Source organism: Salmo salar, chromosome ssa07 (assembly GCF_905237065.1).
Source record: "Salmo salar chromosome ssa07, Ssal_v3.1, whole genome shotgun sequence".
Classification (NCBI taxonomy): Eukaryota; Metazoa; Chordata; class Actinopteri; order Salmoniformes; family Salmonidae; genus Salmo; species Salmo salar.
In genome coordinates, this window is record NC_059448.1 from 11,756,826 (window position 1) to 11,771,361 (window position 14,536).

The 14,536-nt window shown below is 41.8% G+C and overlaps 1 protein-coding gene across 4 annotated transcripts in view; it reads left to right on the forward strand.

Annotated features, from left to right (window-relative positions):
• Positions 1–14,536, forward strand: part of LOC106608564 (VPS10 domain-containing receptor SorCS2) — a 500,590-nt gene that overhangs the window by 438,233 nt on the left and 47,821 nt on the right. For all 4 annotated transcript variants that reach the window (XM_045721501.1, XM_045721503.1, XM_045721502.1 and 1 more), the window contains exons 7-8: positions 2,618–2,736; positions 13,592–13,681. In XM_045721501.1, coding sequence (XP_045577457.1) covers positions 2,618–2,736; positions 13,592–13,681 — 209 coding nt within the window. The remainder of the gene's footprint in view (positions 1–2,617; positions 2,737–13,591; positions 13,682–14,536) is intronic.

Consider the following 14,536-nt stretch of genomic DNA (forward strand, 5'->3'; position numbering starts at 1 on the left):
ATAACCTTTCTCCCTCAATCCCTCTCATTCTCTTCCTATTGGCCTGTCCTTCATCTGCCTCTGAACCATCAGTGTAGACTCAGGTAATGAAGGGGGTGATGGGTTGACCTTCTAGTGAGGTCATAGTGGAGTCAGGGAAAAGTCAGGGAAAAGTCAGGGGAAGTCAGGGGAAGTCAGGGGGAAGTCAGAGAGGAAGTCAGAGAGGAAGTCTTGGGGGAAGTCAGGGGGAAGTCAGAGAGGAAGTCAGAGGGGAAGTCAGGGGGAAGTCAGAGAGGAAGTCAGAGGGGAAGTCTTGGGGAAGTCTTGGGGGAAGTCAGGGGGAAGTCAGAGAGGAAGTCAGGGGAAGTCAGAGAGGAAGTCAGAGAGGAAGTCAGAGGGGAAGTCAGGGGAAGTCAGAGGGGAAGTCAGGGGAAGTCAGGGGAAGTCAGGGGAAGTCAGGGGGAAGTCAGGGGAAGTCAGGGGAAGTCAGGGGAAGTCAGGGGGAAGTCAGGGGGAAGTCAGGGGGGAAGTCAGAGGGAAGTCAGGGGAAGTCAGGGGGAAGTCAGGGGGAAGTCAGGGGAAGTCAGGGGGAAGTCAGGGGAAGTCAGGGGAAGTCAGGGGAAGTCAGGGGAAGTCAGGGGGGAAGTCAGAGGGGAAGTCAGGGGGAAGTCAGAGGGAAGTCAGGGGAAGTCAGGGGGAGTCAGGGGGAAGTCAGGGGAGTCAGAGGGGAAGTCAGGGGGAAGTCAGGGGGAAGTCAGGGGAAGTCAGGGGGGAGTCAGAGGGGAAGTCAGGGGGGAGTCAGAGGGGAAGTCAGAGGGGAAGTCAGGGGGGAGTCAGAGGGGAAGTCAGGGGGGAGTCAGAGGGGAAGTCAGAGGGGAAGTCAGGGGGGAGTCAGAGGGGAGTCAGGGGGAACTCAGTGCCCAGGTCCCCAGTCAGAGTGGATTGTCATATCAGCAGCCAGCCAGGTTAACTCTGCACTACCCACCAAGGGGGTAATAGGAGTGTGTAGACTGGAGGGTGTAGAAGGTGTGTGTATGTGCGTGCGCTAGTGTGTGTGTCTGCATGCCTATGTTAGAATGCATGTGTGTTTGCTTTAGAATGCTGAGCCTTGTCTTCCCGCTCGGTACACTTTGACAACCCAGCATCCCACAGAGTAGACCAGGAGAATAAAACAGACTGACACTGGAAGACAGGAAAAGAAGGAGAGGAAGGACAAATGAAGGAGAGAACATGTTAATGCCTTGTTTGTTACTCAACACATCTCCCCTGATATGAAGTCACTTAAAACAAATCATCTTCCCCCCCAAAAAAAGTGAGAAACAACTCCCAAATCCCATAGGTGTTTCTATACTTTCTGATGGGGAACTGAACATGCAGCTTAGAGTCTGGAACCTGTCATCTGGAACAAGCCTGGACCGTGTTTTTTCAGAGAACCAGAGAGGCTGTCTGTCTGGCCCAGCTGCCCAGGCAGGAGAGCTCTTCCCTGGGCTAGGCAGAGCCACATGGTCCTTCTCTCCCCCACCCTCCCCCCACCTCTCCATGGCACGGCAGCTCACACTTCCAGACGGATGGGTTAGAGGGACCTGGGCGACCAGGCATGCCAGGCCAAGCTGTTCCCCCTGTGCCCCCCTGTCACCCTGGGTCCTGTCAAGGTTAAACGATGGCAGGTACCGGGGGGACGGATGGTGGCATGGTGGCCTGGTCACACAATCTACCTGAGCCCTAGAGAGAGGCCTAGGTCAGCACACAAGCCTGGGACTTGCCTAGGGTCTATGCCCAGGGATGGTGAGTGATGAGGGGGTAGATGGGAGATAGGGGTGGAGGGTTGATGGATGAGGCAGGCTCGCTGGGAAGCTGGCAGGGTCTGTGTGTGTCGTTAGGGAGATTGATGTGGGGAGCGGCAAGGCAGCTAATGCAGACACATGGACACACTGTCGTCTAGTCACACATCCAGATACATACAGCAACACACTGAACAGGTCTACACAGACTCACATAAACAGGTTAACCAGGTTTAACTCTATTAAACATCTCCTCGTACCATCAACCAGTCTTTCACACTATCCACGTAATTCATGTCGGTAACCACGGTAACCATGTCGGTCTTATATTTGGTAATCGATGTCTGTAGGGCCAAAACAATTATTTTCCTCATATTTTACTTTCCAGCTGCATATTTCCCCAAGTCCTTGTCATCCTCCTTGGGTGCTGAGGAGTATTTCTGTCTGTAATAAAGCACTTTTGTGGGGAAAAACTCATTCTGATTGGCTGGGCCCTGGCTCCCCAGTGGGTGGGCTTATGCCCTTCCAAGGTCCACCCAAGGCAACATCGCTAGCTTGTCATCTCCCTGACAAGTCTTGCCACTACAGTTGTTGCTGATGCAGATGCTGTGTGCGAAATTCAGTACGGTTCAGCGTAACCCCACTCCAAATCTAATGAAACAACATTTCCATTTTTACATCAACAAATAACCTTCAATTCATTGGATTTTTATGTCTTATCAAAATGAAATGAAACCAATAAATACATTTACGCAATGAAATATATTTCTGAAAAACATTTGTACATTGTCCCCTACAATAATGTGTATTCTGGGGCTGGGGCTCTAAAAGCTGCACTCTTAATTCTCTCTCCCCAGGGTACCTGTATGTAACCTGTCTGATCCAGAACTGCTCAGACAAGACGGTGACGGCCCAGTTCCTGGGGAAGATTGACCACCACTCTCTCTCAGTCCAGGACGACTACATCTTTGTCAAGGTAAAGACACATTTATTATAAAACCCTTTGTATTTGTGATATGTCTTCACGATTGTTTGGTTATAATGTGCCACAATTGTATAGACTACCCCCTTTGGCAGCTTGCTTGATTTTATACAGCCTGTGTTTATCCAGGTTAGTGTTATTGTGATAACATTTATTTTTCAAGAGAGACCTGGTCCAAGACAGCAGCAGGGGGGAACAATATTTCAGACACATCTCATAGACACACCATAAACAAAATACATACAGAAACATACAAAAAAATCTGAGATAAAATCAACCAAATGTACCACTGCATAAAATCCTAATGACATCCTAATGATTTAAATGTCCCTCTCTAAATCTACACACTTTGGCATTTAGATATGAAGTAATGGTTGCTTATGAAATAGTAATGAACGCTTGCTTGTAAGATATTAAGGAATGGTTGTTTGTAAGGACATTACACATCATAAGATGGAGCTCCCATTGTCAGTAGTGGGCTAAATAGCTATAATAGTAGCTATACTGAAATAGTAGCTATAATAGCAGCTATAATAATATATATAATAGCAGCTGTAGTAGTATCTATAGTAGTATCTATAGTAGTATATATATATAGCAGCTATAGTAGTAGCTATAACAGTATCTATAGTAGTATCTATAGTAGTAGCTATAATAGTATATATAGTTGTAGCTATAGTAGTATCTATAATAACAGCTATAGCAGTATCTATAGTAGCACCTATAGTAGTAGTTATAGTAGTATCGATAGTAGTAGCTATAGTAGTATCTATAGTAGTAGCTATAATAGTATCTATAGTAGTAGCTATAGTAGTATCGATAATAGCAGCTATAGTAGTATCTATAGTAGTAGCTATAATAGTATCTATAGTAGTATTGCAGCTATAGCAGTATCTATAGCGCGTAGTAGCTATAGTAGTATCTATAGTAGTAGCTATAGTAGTATCTATAGTAGTAGCTATAGTAGTATCTATAATAGTATCTATAATAACAGCTATAGTAGTATCTATAATAGCAGCTATAGTAGTAGCTATAGTAGTAGCTATAGTAGTAGCTATAGTAGTATCTATAATAACAGCTATAGCAGTATCTATAATAGCAGCTAAAGTAGTAGCTATAGTAGTATCTATAGTAGTAGCTATAGTAGTATCTATAGTAGTAGCTATAGTAGTAGCTATAATATTATCTATAGTAGTAGCTATAGTAGTATCTATAATAACAGCTATAGTAGTATCTATAGTAGTATCTATAGTAGTATCTATAGTAGTATCTATAGTAGCACCTATAGTAGTAGCTATAGTAGTATCTATAGTAGTAGCTATAGTAGTATCTATAGTAGTATCTATAATAACAGCTATAGTAGTATCTATAGTAGTATCTATAGTAGTATCTATAGTAGTAGCTATAATAGTACCTATAGTTGTAGCTATAGTAGTATCTATAATAACAGCTATAGTAGTATCTATAATAGCACCTATAGTAGTAGCTATAGAAGTATCTATAGTAGTAGCTATAGTAGTATCTATAATAACAGCTATAGTAGTATCTATAATAGCAGCTATAGTAGTAGCTATAGTAGTATCTATAGTAGTAGCTACAATAGTATCTATAGTAGTAGCTATAGTAGTATCTATAGTAGTAGCTATAGTAGTATATATAGTAGTAGCACCTATAGTAGTAGCTATAGTAGTATCTATAGTAGTAGCTATAGTAGTATCTATAATAACAGCTATAGTAGTATCTATAATAGCAGCTATAGTAGTATCTATAGTAGCACCTATAGTAGTAGCTATAGTAGTATCTATAGTAGTAGCTATAGTAGTATCTATAGTAGTAGCTATAGTAGTATCTATAATAACAGCTATAGTAGTATCTATAGTAGTATCTATAGTAGTAGCTATAATAGTACCTATAGTTGTAGCTATAGTAGTATCTATAATAACAGCTATAGTAGTATCTATAATAACAGCTATAGTAGTATCTATAATAACAGCTATAGTAGTATCTATAGTAGCACCTATAGTAGTAGCTATAATATTATCTATAGTAGTAGCTAATAGTAGTATCTATAATAACAGCTATAGTAGTATCTATAATAGCACCTATAGTAGTAGCTATAGTAGTATCTATAGTAGTAGCTACAATAGTATCTATAGTAGTAGCTATAGTAGTATCTATAGTAGTAGCTATAGTAGTATCTATAGTAGTAGCTATAATAGTATCTATAGTAGTATATATAATAGTAGCTATAGTAGTATATATAATAGCAGCTATAGTAGTATCTATAGTAGTAGCTATAATAGTATCTATAGTAGTATATATAATAGTATATATAATAGCAGCTATAGTAGTATCTATAGTAGCACCTATAGTAGTAGCTATAGTAGTATCTATAGTAGTAGCTATAGTAGTATCTATAATAACAGCTATAGTAGTATCTATAGTAGCACCTATAGTAGTAGCTATAATATTATCTATAGTAGTAGCTAATAGTAGTATCTATAATAACAGCTATAGTAGTATCTATAATAGCACCTATAGTAGTAGCTATAGTAGTATCTATAGTAGTAGCTACAATAGTATCTATAGTAGTAGCTATAGTAGTATCTATAGTAGTAGCTATATTAGTATCTATAGTAGTAGCTATAATAGTATCTATAGTAGTATATATAATAGTAGCTATAGTAGTATATATAATAGCAGCTATAGTAGTATCTATAGTAGTAGCTATAATAGTATCTATAGTAGTATATATAATAGTATATATAATAGCAGCTATAGTAGTATCTATAGTAGCACCTATAGTAGTAGCTATAGTAGTATCTATAGTAGTAGCTATAGTAGTATCTATAATAACAGCTATAGTAGTATCTATAGTAGTATCTATAGTAGTAGCTATAATAGTACCTATAGTTGTAGCTATAGTAGTATCTATAATAACAGCTATAGTAGTATCTATAATAACAGCTATAGTAGTATCTATCATAACAGCTATAGTAGTATCTATAGTAGCACCTATAGTAGTAGCTATAATATTATCTATAGTAGTAGCTAATAGTAGTATCTATAATAACAGCTATAGTAGTATCTATAATAGCAGCTATAGTAGTATCTATAGTAGCACCTATAGTAGTAGCTATAATATTATCTATAGTAGTAGCTAATAGTAGTATCTATAATAACAGCTATAGTAGTATCTATAGTAGCACCTATAGTAGTAGCTATAGTAGTATCTATAGTAGTAGCTATAGTAGTATCTATAATAACAGCTATAGTAGTAGCTATAGTAGTATCTATAGTAGTAGCTATAATAGTACCTATAGTTGTAGCTATAGTAGTATCTATAATAACAGCTATAGTAGTATCTATAATAACAGCTATTGTAGTATCTATAATAGTATATATAATAGCAGCTATAGTAGTATCTATAATAGTATCTATAGCAGTATCTATAGTAGTATCTATAGTAGTATATATAGTAGCAGCTATAGTAGTATCTACAGTAGTATCTACAATAGTATATATAATAACAACTATAGTAGTATCCATAGTAGTATCTATAGTATTATATATAATAGTATATATAATGGTAGCTATAGTATTAGCTATAATAGTAGCTCTAATAGTATCTATAGTAGTAGCTATAATAGTATCATAGTAGTTGCTATAGTAGTATCTATAGTAGTAACTATAATAGTATCTACAATAGTATATATAATAGCAGCTATAGTAGTATCTATAGTAGAATCTATAATAGTATATATTGTTGTAGCTATAATAGTATCTATAATAGCAGCTATTGTAGTATCTATAGCAGTATCTACAGTAGACGGTATAGTAGTATCTATAGTAGTAGGTATTGTAGTATCTATAGTAGTAACTATACTAGTATCTATAGTAGTAGGTATAGCATTATCTATAGTAGTATCTATAGTAGCAGCTGTAATAGTATCTATAGTAATAGCTATATTAGTATCTATAATAGTAGCTGTAGTAGTTGCTATAATTGTAGCTATAGTAGTAGCTATAGTAGTAGCTATAGTAGTAGCTATAATAGTATCTATAGTAGTAGCTATAATAGTATCTATAGTAGTAGCTATAGTAGTATCTATAATATTATCTATAGTAGTATCTATAGTATTATCTATAGTAGTAGCTATAATAGTATCTATAGTAGTAGGTATAGTATTATCTATAGTGGTATCTATAATAGTACATATAGTAGCAGCTATAATAGTATCTATAGCAGCAGCTATAATAGTATCTATAGTAGTAGGTATAGTAGTATCTATAATAGTATCTATAGTAGTATCTATAGTAGTATATATAGTAGAAGTTATAATAGTATCTATTGTAGTAGGTATAGTATTATCTATTGTAGTATTTATAATAGCAGCTATAATAGTATCTATAGTAGTATCTATTGTAGTATTTATAATAGCAGCTATAATAGTATCTATAGTAGTAGGTATAGTAGTAGGTATCTATAGTAGTAGGTATCTATAGTATGTAACTATAGTAGTAACTATAATAGTAGCTATCATAGTAGTTATACTGTAGTAGTAGCTAATAGTAGTATCTATAATAGTATCTATTGAAGTAGCTATAGTAGTAGCTATAGTAGTATCTATAATAGTATCTATTGTAATAGCTATTATAGTAGCTATAGTAGTAGCTATATTAGTAGCTACAGTAGTAGCTACAGTAGTAGATATAGTAGTATCTATAATAGTATATATTGTAGTGTATATTGTAGTAGCTATAGTAGTAGCTACAGTAGTATCTATAATAGTATATATTGTAGTAGCTATAGTAGTAGCTACAGTAGTAGCTATAGTAGTAGCTATAGTAGTAGCTACAGTAGTGTCTATAATTGTAGCAATAATAGCTACAGCTACCAGCTTATCCTGTGATAAGAGCAGACACTATGGAGAGAGAGAGAGAGAGAGAGAGAGAGAGAGAGAGAGAGAGAACATACTTTTTTTAAACTAAAATGTTACTCAATCTGAATATCGAGTGTATGAGAGAAATGGGGAAGAGAGAGAGAGAGAGAGAGAGAGAGAGAGAGAGAGAGAGAGAGAGAAAGTGGAGGCGACATAGAGAGTGGAGGAGACATAGAGAGAGCATTTAAACATCTCATTACGTGTCGAGGCCCATGGAGGGTCAGAATCAACAAAAGATTGGACTATTATCCCCAGGGATTATCCCTAGAGCATTACTAACTGCTGCTTCGCGGCTGGGAGGGATGAGGGTTAGGGGGACACAGCCATTCCTCAAAGCACACACACACACACACACACACACACAGACAGATATGCATAGACACATGCAACTGTGTACAGACACACACACTAGTGAAATGACAGCTGCTCATGACAGTGATTGAGTGACTTCGGAAAGTATTCAGACCCCTTGACTTTTTCATATTTTGTTATGTTACAGCCTTATTCTAAAATTGATCAAATTGTTTTTTATCCCTCATCAATCTACACACAATACCCATAATGATTAAATATTTAAACGGAAATAGCACATTTACATAAGTATTCAGACCCTTTACTCAGTACTTTGATGAAGCACCTTTGGCAGCGACAACAGCCTCGAGTCTTCTTGGGTAAGACGCTACAAGCTTATATTTAGGGAGTTTCTCCCATTCTTTTCTGTAGTTCCTCTCAAGCTCTGTCAGGTTGGATGGGGAGCGTCGCTGCACAGCTATTTTCAGGTCTCTCCAGAGATGTTAGATCGGGTTCAAGTCCGGGCTCTGGCTGGACCACTCAAGGATATTCAGAGACTTGTCCAGAAGCCACTCCTGCGTTGTCTTGGCTGTGTGCTTGGTCTCCCAGTCCCTGCCACTGACAACAGCTCCACAGCATGGTGCTGTCACCACCATGCTTCACCGTAGGGATGGTGCCAGGTTTCCTCCAGACGTGACACTTGGCATTCAGGACTAAGAGTTCAATCTTGGTTTCATCTTGTTTCTCATGGTCTGAGAGTCCTTTAGGTGCCTTTTGGCAAATTCCAAGCGGGATGTCATGTGCCTTTTACTGAGGAGTGGCTTCCTTCTGGCCACTCTACCATAAAGACCTGATTTGGTGGACTGCTGCAGAGATGGTTGTCCTTCTGGAAGTTTCTCCCATCTCCACAGAGGGACTCTGGAGCTCTGTCAGAGTGACCATCGGGTTCATGGACCTCTCCCTGACCAAGGCCCTTCTCCCTCGATTGCTCAGATTGGCCAGGCGGCCAGCTCTAGGAAGAGTCTTGGTGGTTCCGAACTTCTTCCATTTAAGAATGATGCAGGCCACTGTATTCTTGGGGACCGTCAATGCGGAATATTTTTTTTTGGTACCCCTCCCCAGATCTGTGTCTCCACACAATCCTGTCTCTGAGCTCTTTACGGACAATTCCTTTATCCCTCATGGCTTGGTTGTTGCTCCGACATGCACTGTCAACAGTGGGACCTTATATAGACAGGCGTGTTCCTTTCCAAATCATGTCCAATCAATTGAATTTACCACAGGTGGACAATGAAGTTGTAGAAACATCTCACGAATAATCAATGGAAACAGGATGCACCTGATGTCAGGCTGCTCCCTCTCCGGCCTCTAGGTCACCAGGCTGCTCCCTCTCCGGCCTCTAGGTCACCAGGCTGCTCCTGCTCCCTCTCCGCCTCTAGGTCACCAGGCTGCTCCCTCTCCGGCCTCTAGGTCACCAGGCTGCTCCCTCTCCGGCCTCTAGGTCACCAGGCTGCTCCCTCTCCGGCCTCTAGGTCACCAGGCTGCTCCCTCTCCGTCCTCTAGGTCACCAGGCTGCTCCCTCTCCGGCCTCTAGGTCACCAGGCTGCTCCCTCTCCGGCCTCTAGGTCACCAGGCTGCTCCCTCTCCGGCCTCTAGGTCACCAGGCTGCTCCCTCTCCGGCCTCTAGGTCACCAGGCTGCTCCCTCTCCGGCCTCTAGGTCACCAGGCCGCTCCCTCTCCGACCTCTAGGTCACCAGGCCGCTCCCTCTCCGGCCTCTAGGTCACCAGGCTGCTCGTTATGGTGCACGCCGATCACCATCGTTACGCACCTGCGCATCATCAGACTCACCTGGACTCCATCACCTCCCTGATTAGTTCCCTATATGTGTCACTCCCTTTGGTTCCTTCCCCAGGTGTCATTGTTTCTGTTTCATGTCTGTGTGCTGTTAGTGTTTCTTGTTTTGTATTATGTTCCGTTTATTTTATTAAAACACTCACTCCCTGAACTTGCTTCCCGACTCTCAGCACATCGATACACCTGAGCTCAATTCCAGTCTCATAGCAAAGGGTCTGAATACTTATGTAAATAAGGTATTTCTGTTTTTTATTTTCAATACATTTGCAAAAATGTCTAAAAATCTGATTTCACTTTGTCAGTATGGGGTATTGTGTGCAGATTGATGAGGAAAAAAAGAAATTTAATCCATTTTAGAGCAAGACTGTAACGTAACAAAATGTTGAAAAAGTCAAGGGGTCAGAATACTTTCAGAAAGCACTGTATACCTGTGCCCTGGGTGGGGTATATCAGATATTGAGCTGTAGGGAAATACAGACTGACAACGGACCCAGAGTTAGTATTAACACATCCAAACTCACCACACACAGGAAAACATCTGTTCAACTTCCACATGACTGGCCAGAACAAGCTGGCCAGAACAAGCTGGTCTTCAGCTTAGCTCAGCAGGCAGTGTTAGGATTTTCAGCATCTTGCATTTACTTTCCCCCAGTGAGATCACGGGCCGTATTCACAAAGTGTCTCAAAGTAAACGTGTAGAATCTGGTCCCCACCCCATCTTATTCATTATAATCTAAAAGGAAAAACTGATCCTAGATCAGCACTTACCACAAACAGGCAAGCAGACTCTATTGAGCTGACACCACTGATCTAGCACAGTGCTAACTAACGTTCACACTACCCCCATACTGTCAAATATTATGATGTCAGATGGGCTTTTTTTTAGCAGGTCAGCACTTGTCCTCTCTGATTGTCTGATCCCACCTCAGCATGCCACAGCATGACGTCATCATTACCAAACAGCATTCTTTTGGGATTTGCATCCTCTCTCTCTGTCTCTATGTCTCTCTCTCTCTCCCTCCCTCTCTCTCTCGCTCCCTCTCTCTCTATCTCTCATTCTCTCTCGCGTTCTCTCCCTCCTTCCCTCCCTCCCTCTCTGCCTCTCTCTCTCGCTCCACCTTGCTCTCTCTCTCTCTCTCTCTCTCTCTCTCTCTCTCTCTCTCTCGCTCACTCTCTATCGCTCCATCTCTCTCTCTCCCCCCTTCCCTCTATTTCTGTCTCTCTTTCTCTCTGCTGAGGCTGGGAATAACAGATGGCGAACTCCCCAGTGTGTACACCTCCTGTTTACCTGTGGTGGTTAGGTTGCTGGTGTGCACCTTTTCTCTCACATTGTCTCTATTTCTCTCTCTAATTTCTCTCTCTCTCTCTATCCCTCCCTCTCTCTACCTTCCTCTCTCTCTGTCTCTCTCTCTCTCTCTCTACCTTCCTCTCTCTCTGTCTCTCTCTCTCTCTCTACCTTCCTCTCTCTCTCTCTCTCTCTCTTTCTCTCTTTCTCTTTCTCTCTCTCTCTCACTCTCTCTCTCTCTCTTTCTCTCTTCATCTCTCTATCTCTCTTTCTTTCTCTTTCTTCTTTCTCCTATCTCTCATGCTCTCTGTTTTTCAGTTTCGTAAGTGAGAAGTAGAGTAGATCAGTCATAAGGAACATAGTATGTGTGGTGTGGTATGTGTGGTGTGGTGTGGTATGTGTGGTATGTGTGGTGTGGTGTGGTATGTGTGGTATATGTGGTGTGGTATGTGTGGTATGTGTGGTGTGGTGTGGTATGTGTGGTGTAGTGTGGTATGTGTGGTGTGGTATGTGTGGTATGTGTGGTGTGGTATGTGTGGTGTGGTGTGGTGTGGTATGTGTGGTGTGGTATGTGTGGTGTGGTATGTGTGGTATGTGTGGTGTGGTATGTGTGGTGTGGTATGTGTGGTATGTGTGGTATGTGTGGTGTGGTATGTGTGGTGTGGTGTGGTATGTGTGGTATGTGTGGTATGTGTGGTGTGGTATGTGTGGTATGTGTGGTATGTGTGGTGTGGTATGTGTGGTATGTGTGGTATGTGTGGTGTGGTATGTGTGGTATGTGTGGTATGTGTGGTGTGGTATGTGTGGTATGTGTGTGGTATGTGTGGTGTGGTATGTGTGGTATGTGTGGTATGTGTGGTGTGGTATGTGTGGTATTTGTGGTATGTGTGGTGTGGTATGTGTGGTGTGGTATGTGTGGTATGTGTGGTATGTGTGGTATGTGTGGTATGTGTGGTGTGGTATGTGTGGTGTGGTATGGTATGCGTGGTATGTGTGGTGTGGTATGTGTGGTGTGGTATGTGTGGTGTGGTATGTGTGGTGTGGTATGTGTGGTGTGGTATGTGTGGTGTGGTATGTGTGGTGTGGTATGTGTGGTATGTGTGGTATGTGTGGTATGTGTGGTATGTGTGGTGTGGTATGGTATGCGTGGTATGTGTGGTGTGGTATGTGTGGTGTGGTATGGTATGTGTGGTATGTGTGGTATGTGTGGTATGTGTGGTATGTGTGGTGTGGTATGGTATGCGTGGTATGTGTGGTGTGGTATGTGTGGTGTGGTGTGGTATGTGTGGTATGTGTGGTATGTGTGGTATGTGTGGTATGTGTGGTGTGGTATGGTATGCGTGGTATGTGTGGTGTGGTATGTGTGGTGTGGTATGGTATGTGTGGTATGTGTGGTATGTGTGGTATATGTGGTGTGGTATGGTATGTGTGGTATGTGTGGTGTGGTATGTGTGGTATGTGTGGTATGTGTGGTATGTGTGGTATGTGTGGTATGTGTGGTATGTGTGGTGTGGTATGGTATGCGTGGTATGTGTGGTGTGGTATGTGTGGTGTGGTATGGTATGTGTGGTATGTGTGGTATGTGTGGTATGTGTGGTGTGGTATGGTATGTGTGGTATGTGTGGTGTGGTATGTGTGGTGTGGTATGTGTGGTATGTGTGGTATGTGTGGTATGTGTGGTATGTGTGGTATGTGTGGTGTGGTATGGTATGCGTGGTATGTGTGGTGTGGTATGTGTGGTGTGGTATGGTATGTGTGGTATGTGTGGTATGTGTGGTATGTGTGGTGTGGTATGTGTGGTGTGGTATGGTATGCGTGGTATGTGTGGTATGTGTGGTGTGGTATGTGTGGTATGTGTGGTATGTGTGGTATGTGTGGTATGGTATGGTATGCGTGGTATGTGTGGTGTGGTATGTGTGGTATGTGTGGTATGTGTGGTATGTGTGGTATGGTATGGTATGCGTGATATGTGTGGTGTGGTATGTGTGGTGTGGTATGGTATGTGTGGTATGTGTGGTATGTGTGGTATGTGTGGTATGTGTGGTGTGGTATGGTATGCGTGGTATGTGTGGTGTGGTATGTGTGGTGTGGTGTGGTATGTGTGGTATGTGTGGTATGTGTGGTATGTGTGGTATGTGTGGTGTGGTATGTGTGGTATGTGTGGTATGTGTGGTATGTGTGGTATGTGTGGTATGTGTGGTATGTGTGGTATGTGTGGTATGTGTGGTGTGGTATGTGTGGTATGTGTGGTATGTGTGGTATGTGTGGTATGTGTGGTGTGGTATGTGTGGTGTGGTATGTGTGGTATGTGTGGTATGTGTGGTATGTGTGGTATGTGTGGTATGTGTGGTGTGGTATGTGTGGTATGTGTGGTATGTGTGGTATGTGTGGTATGTGTGGTATGTGTGGTATGGGAGACATGGAGTTAGTCCTTGACATGGTGTGTTTCTCTCTTCCTCTCCGTCTGTTACCTAGGTGACCACAGGAAACCGCACCAAGCACTACGTCTCATACCGACGGAACGACTTTGTCCAGATGAGTTTCCCTAAATACGCCCTGCCAAAGGTACAGTACATGAAATGGAACTGACCACAGGCCTACACAATACAAGTGAAGTATTTCCAATACCTGTTATACTTAACATACACGTCATTGTAGTGAGGAAGTCACAGACTGAGGGGCATAATGTGTTGCTCTTCAAAGCAGATGGGAACCTTTGTCGTCAGTGTTTGTGGCTCAGGGGACTGTTTTAGCGTGTCGCTGGCTGAGTGTTATTGAACAGCATTGATTGCAGAGCAGACCAGGGGACCAGCCTCATCTGCTTTCTGCCTCACTAGAGAGAAAAATAAACATTACAGACAGTCAATGTCATTTGCACTAACATAGACATACAAGACACCACACTCCAGGGAGAGTGTATACCACACACACACACACTCACTCACTCACTCACTCACTCACACACACACACACACACACACACTCACACACACACACACACACTCACTCACTCACTCACTCACACACACACACACTCACTCACTCACTCACTCACTCACTCACTCACTCACACACACACACACACACACACACACACACACACACACACACACACACACACACACACACTCACTCACTCACTCACTCACTCACTCACTCACTCACACACACACTCCAGGGCTGGTGTATGGAATGACTTGGATTGTACCCCATACCACTTTGCGGGTCTTGTATTTGATTAGTCATGGTTTAACTGAATGGTTGAAACAGGACTTTGTCTTGAGAATTATCTTGAGGGGATGAGAAAGAGAGTCCTCCTGAAGTTATGGATTAACAGCCTCTGTCTTGTTTGTTTGTTTGTTAGTCTGAAGAGCTGCTAGACTGTGACATCATAAGCCATAATTGTCCCTTTGTCTTCCA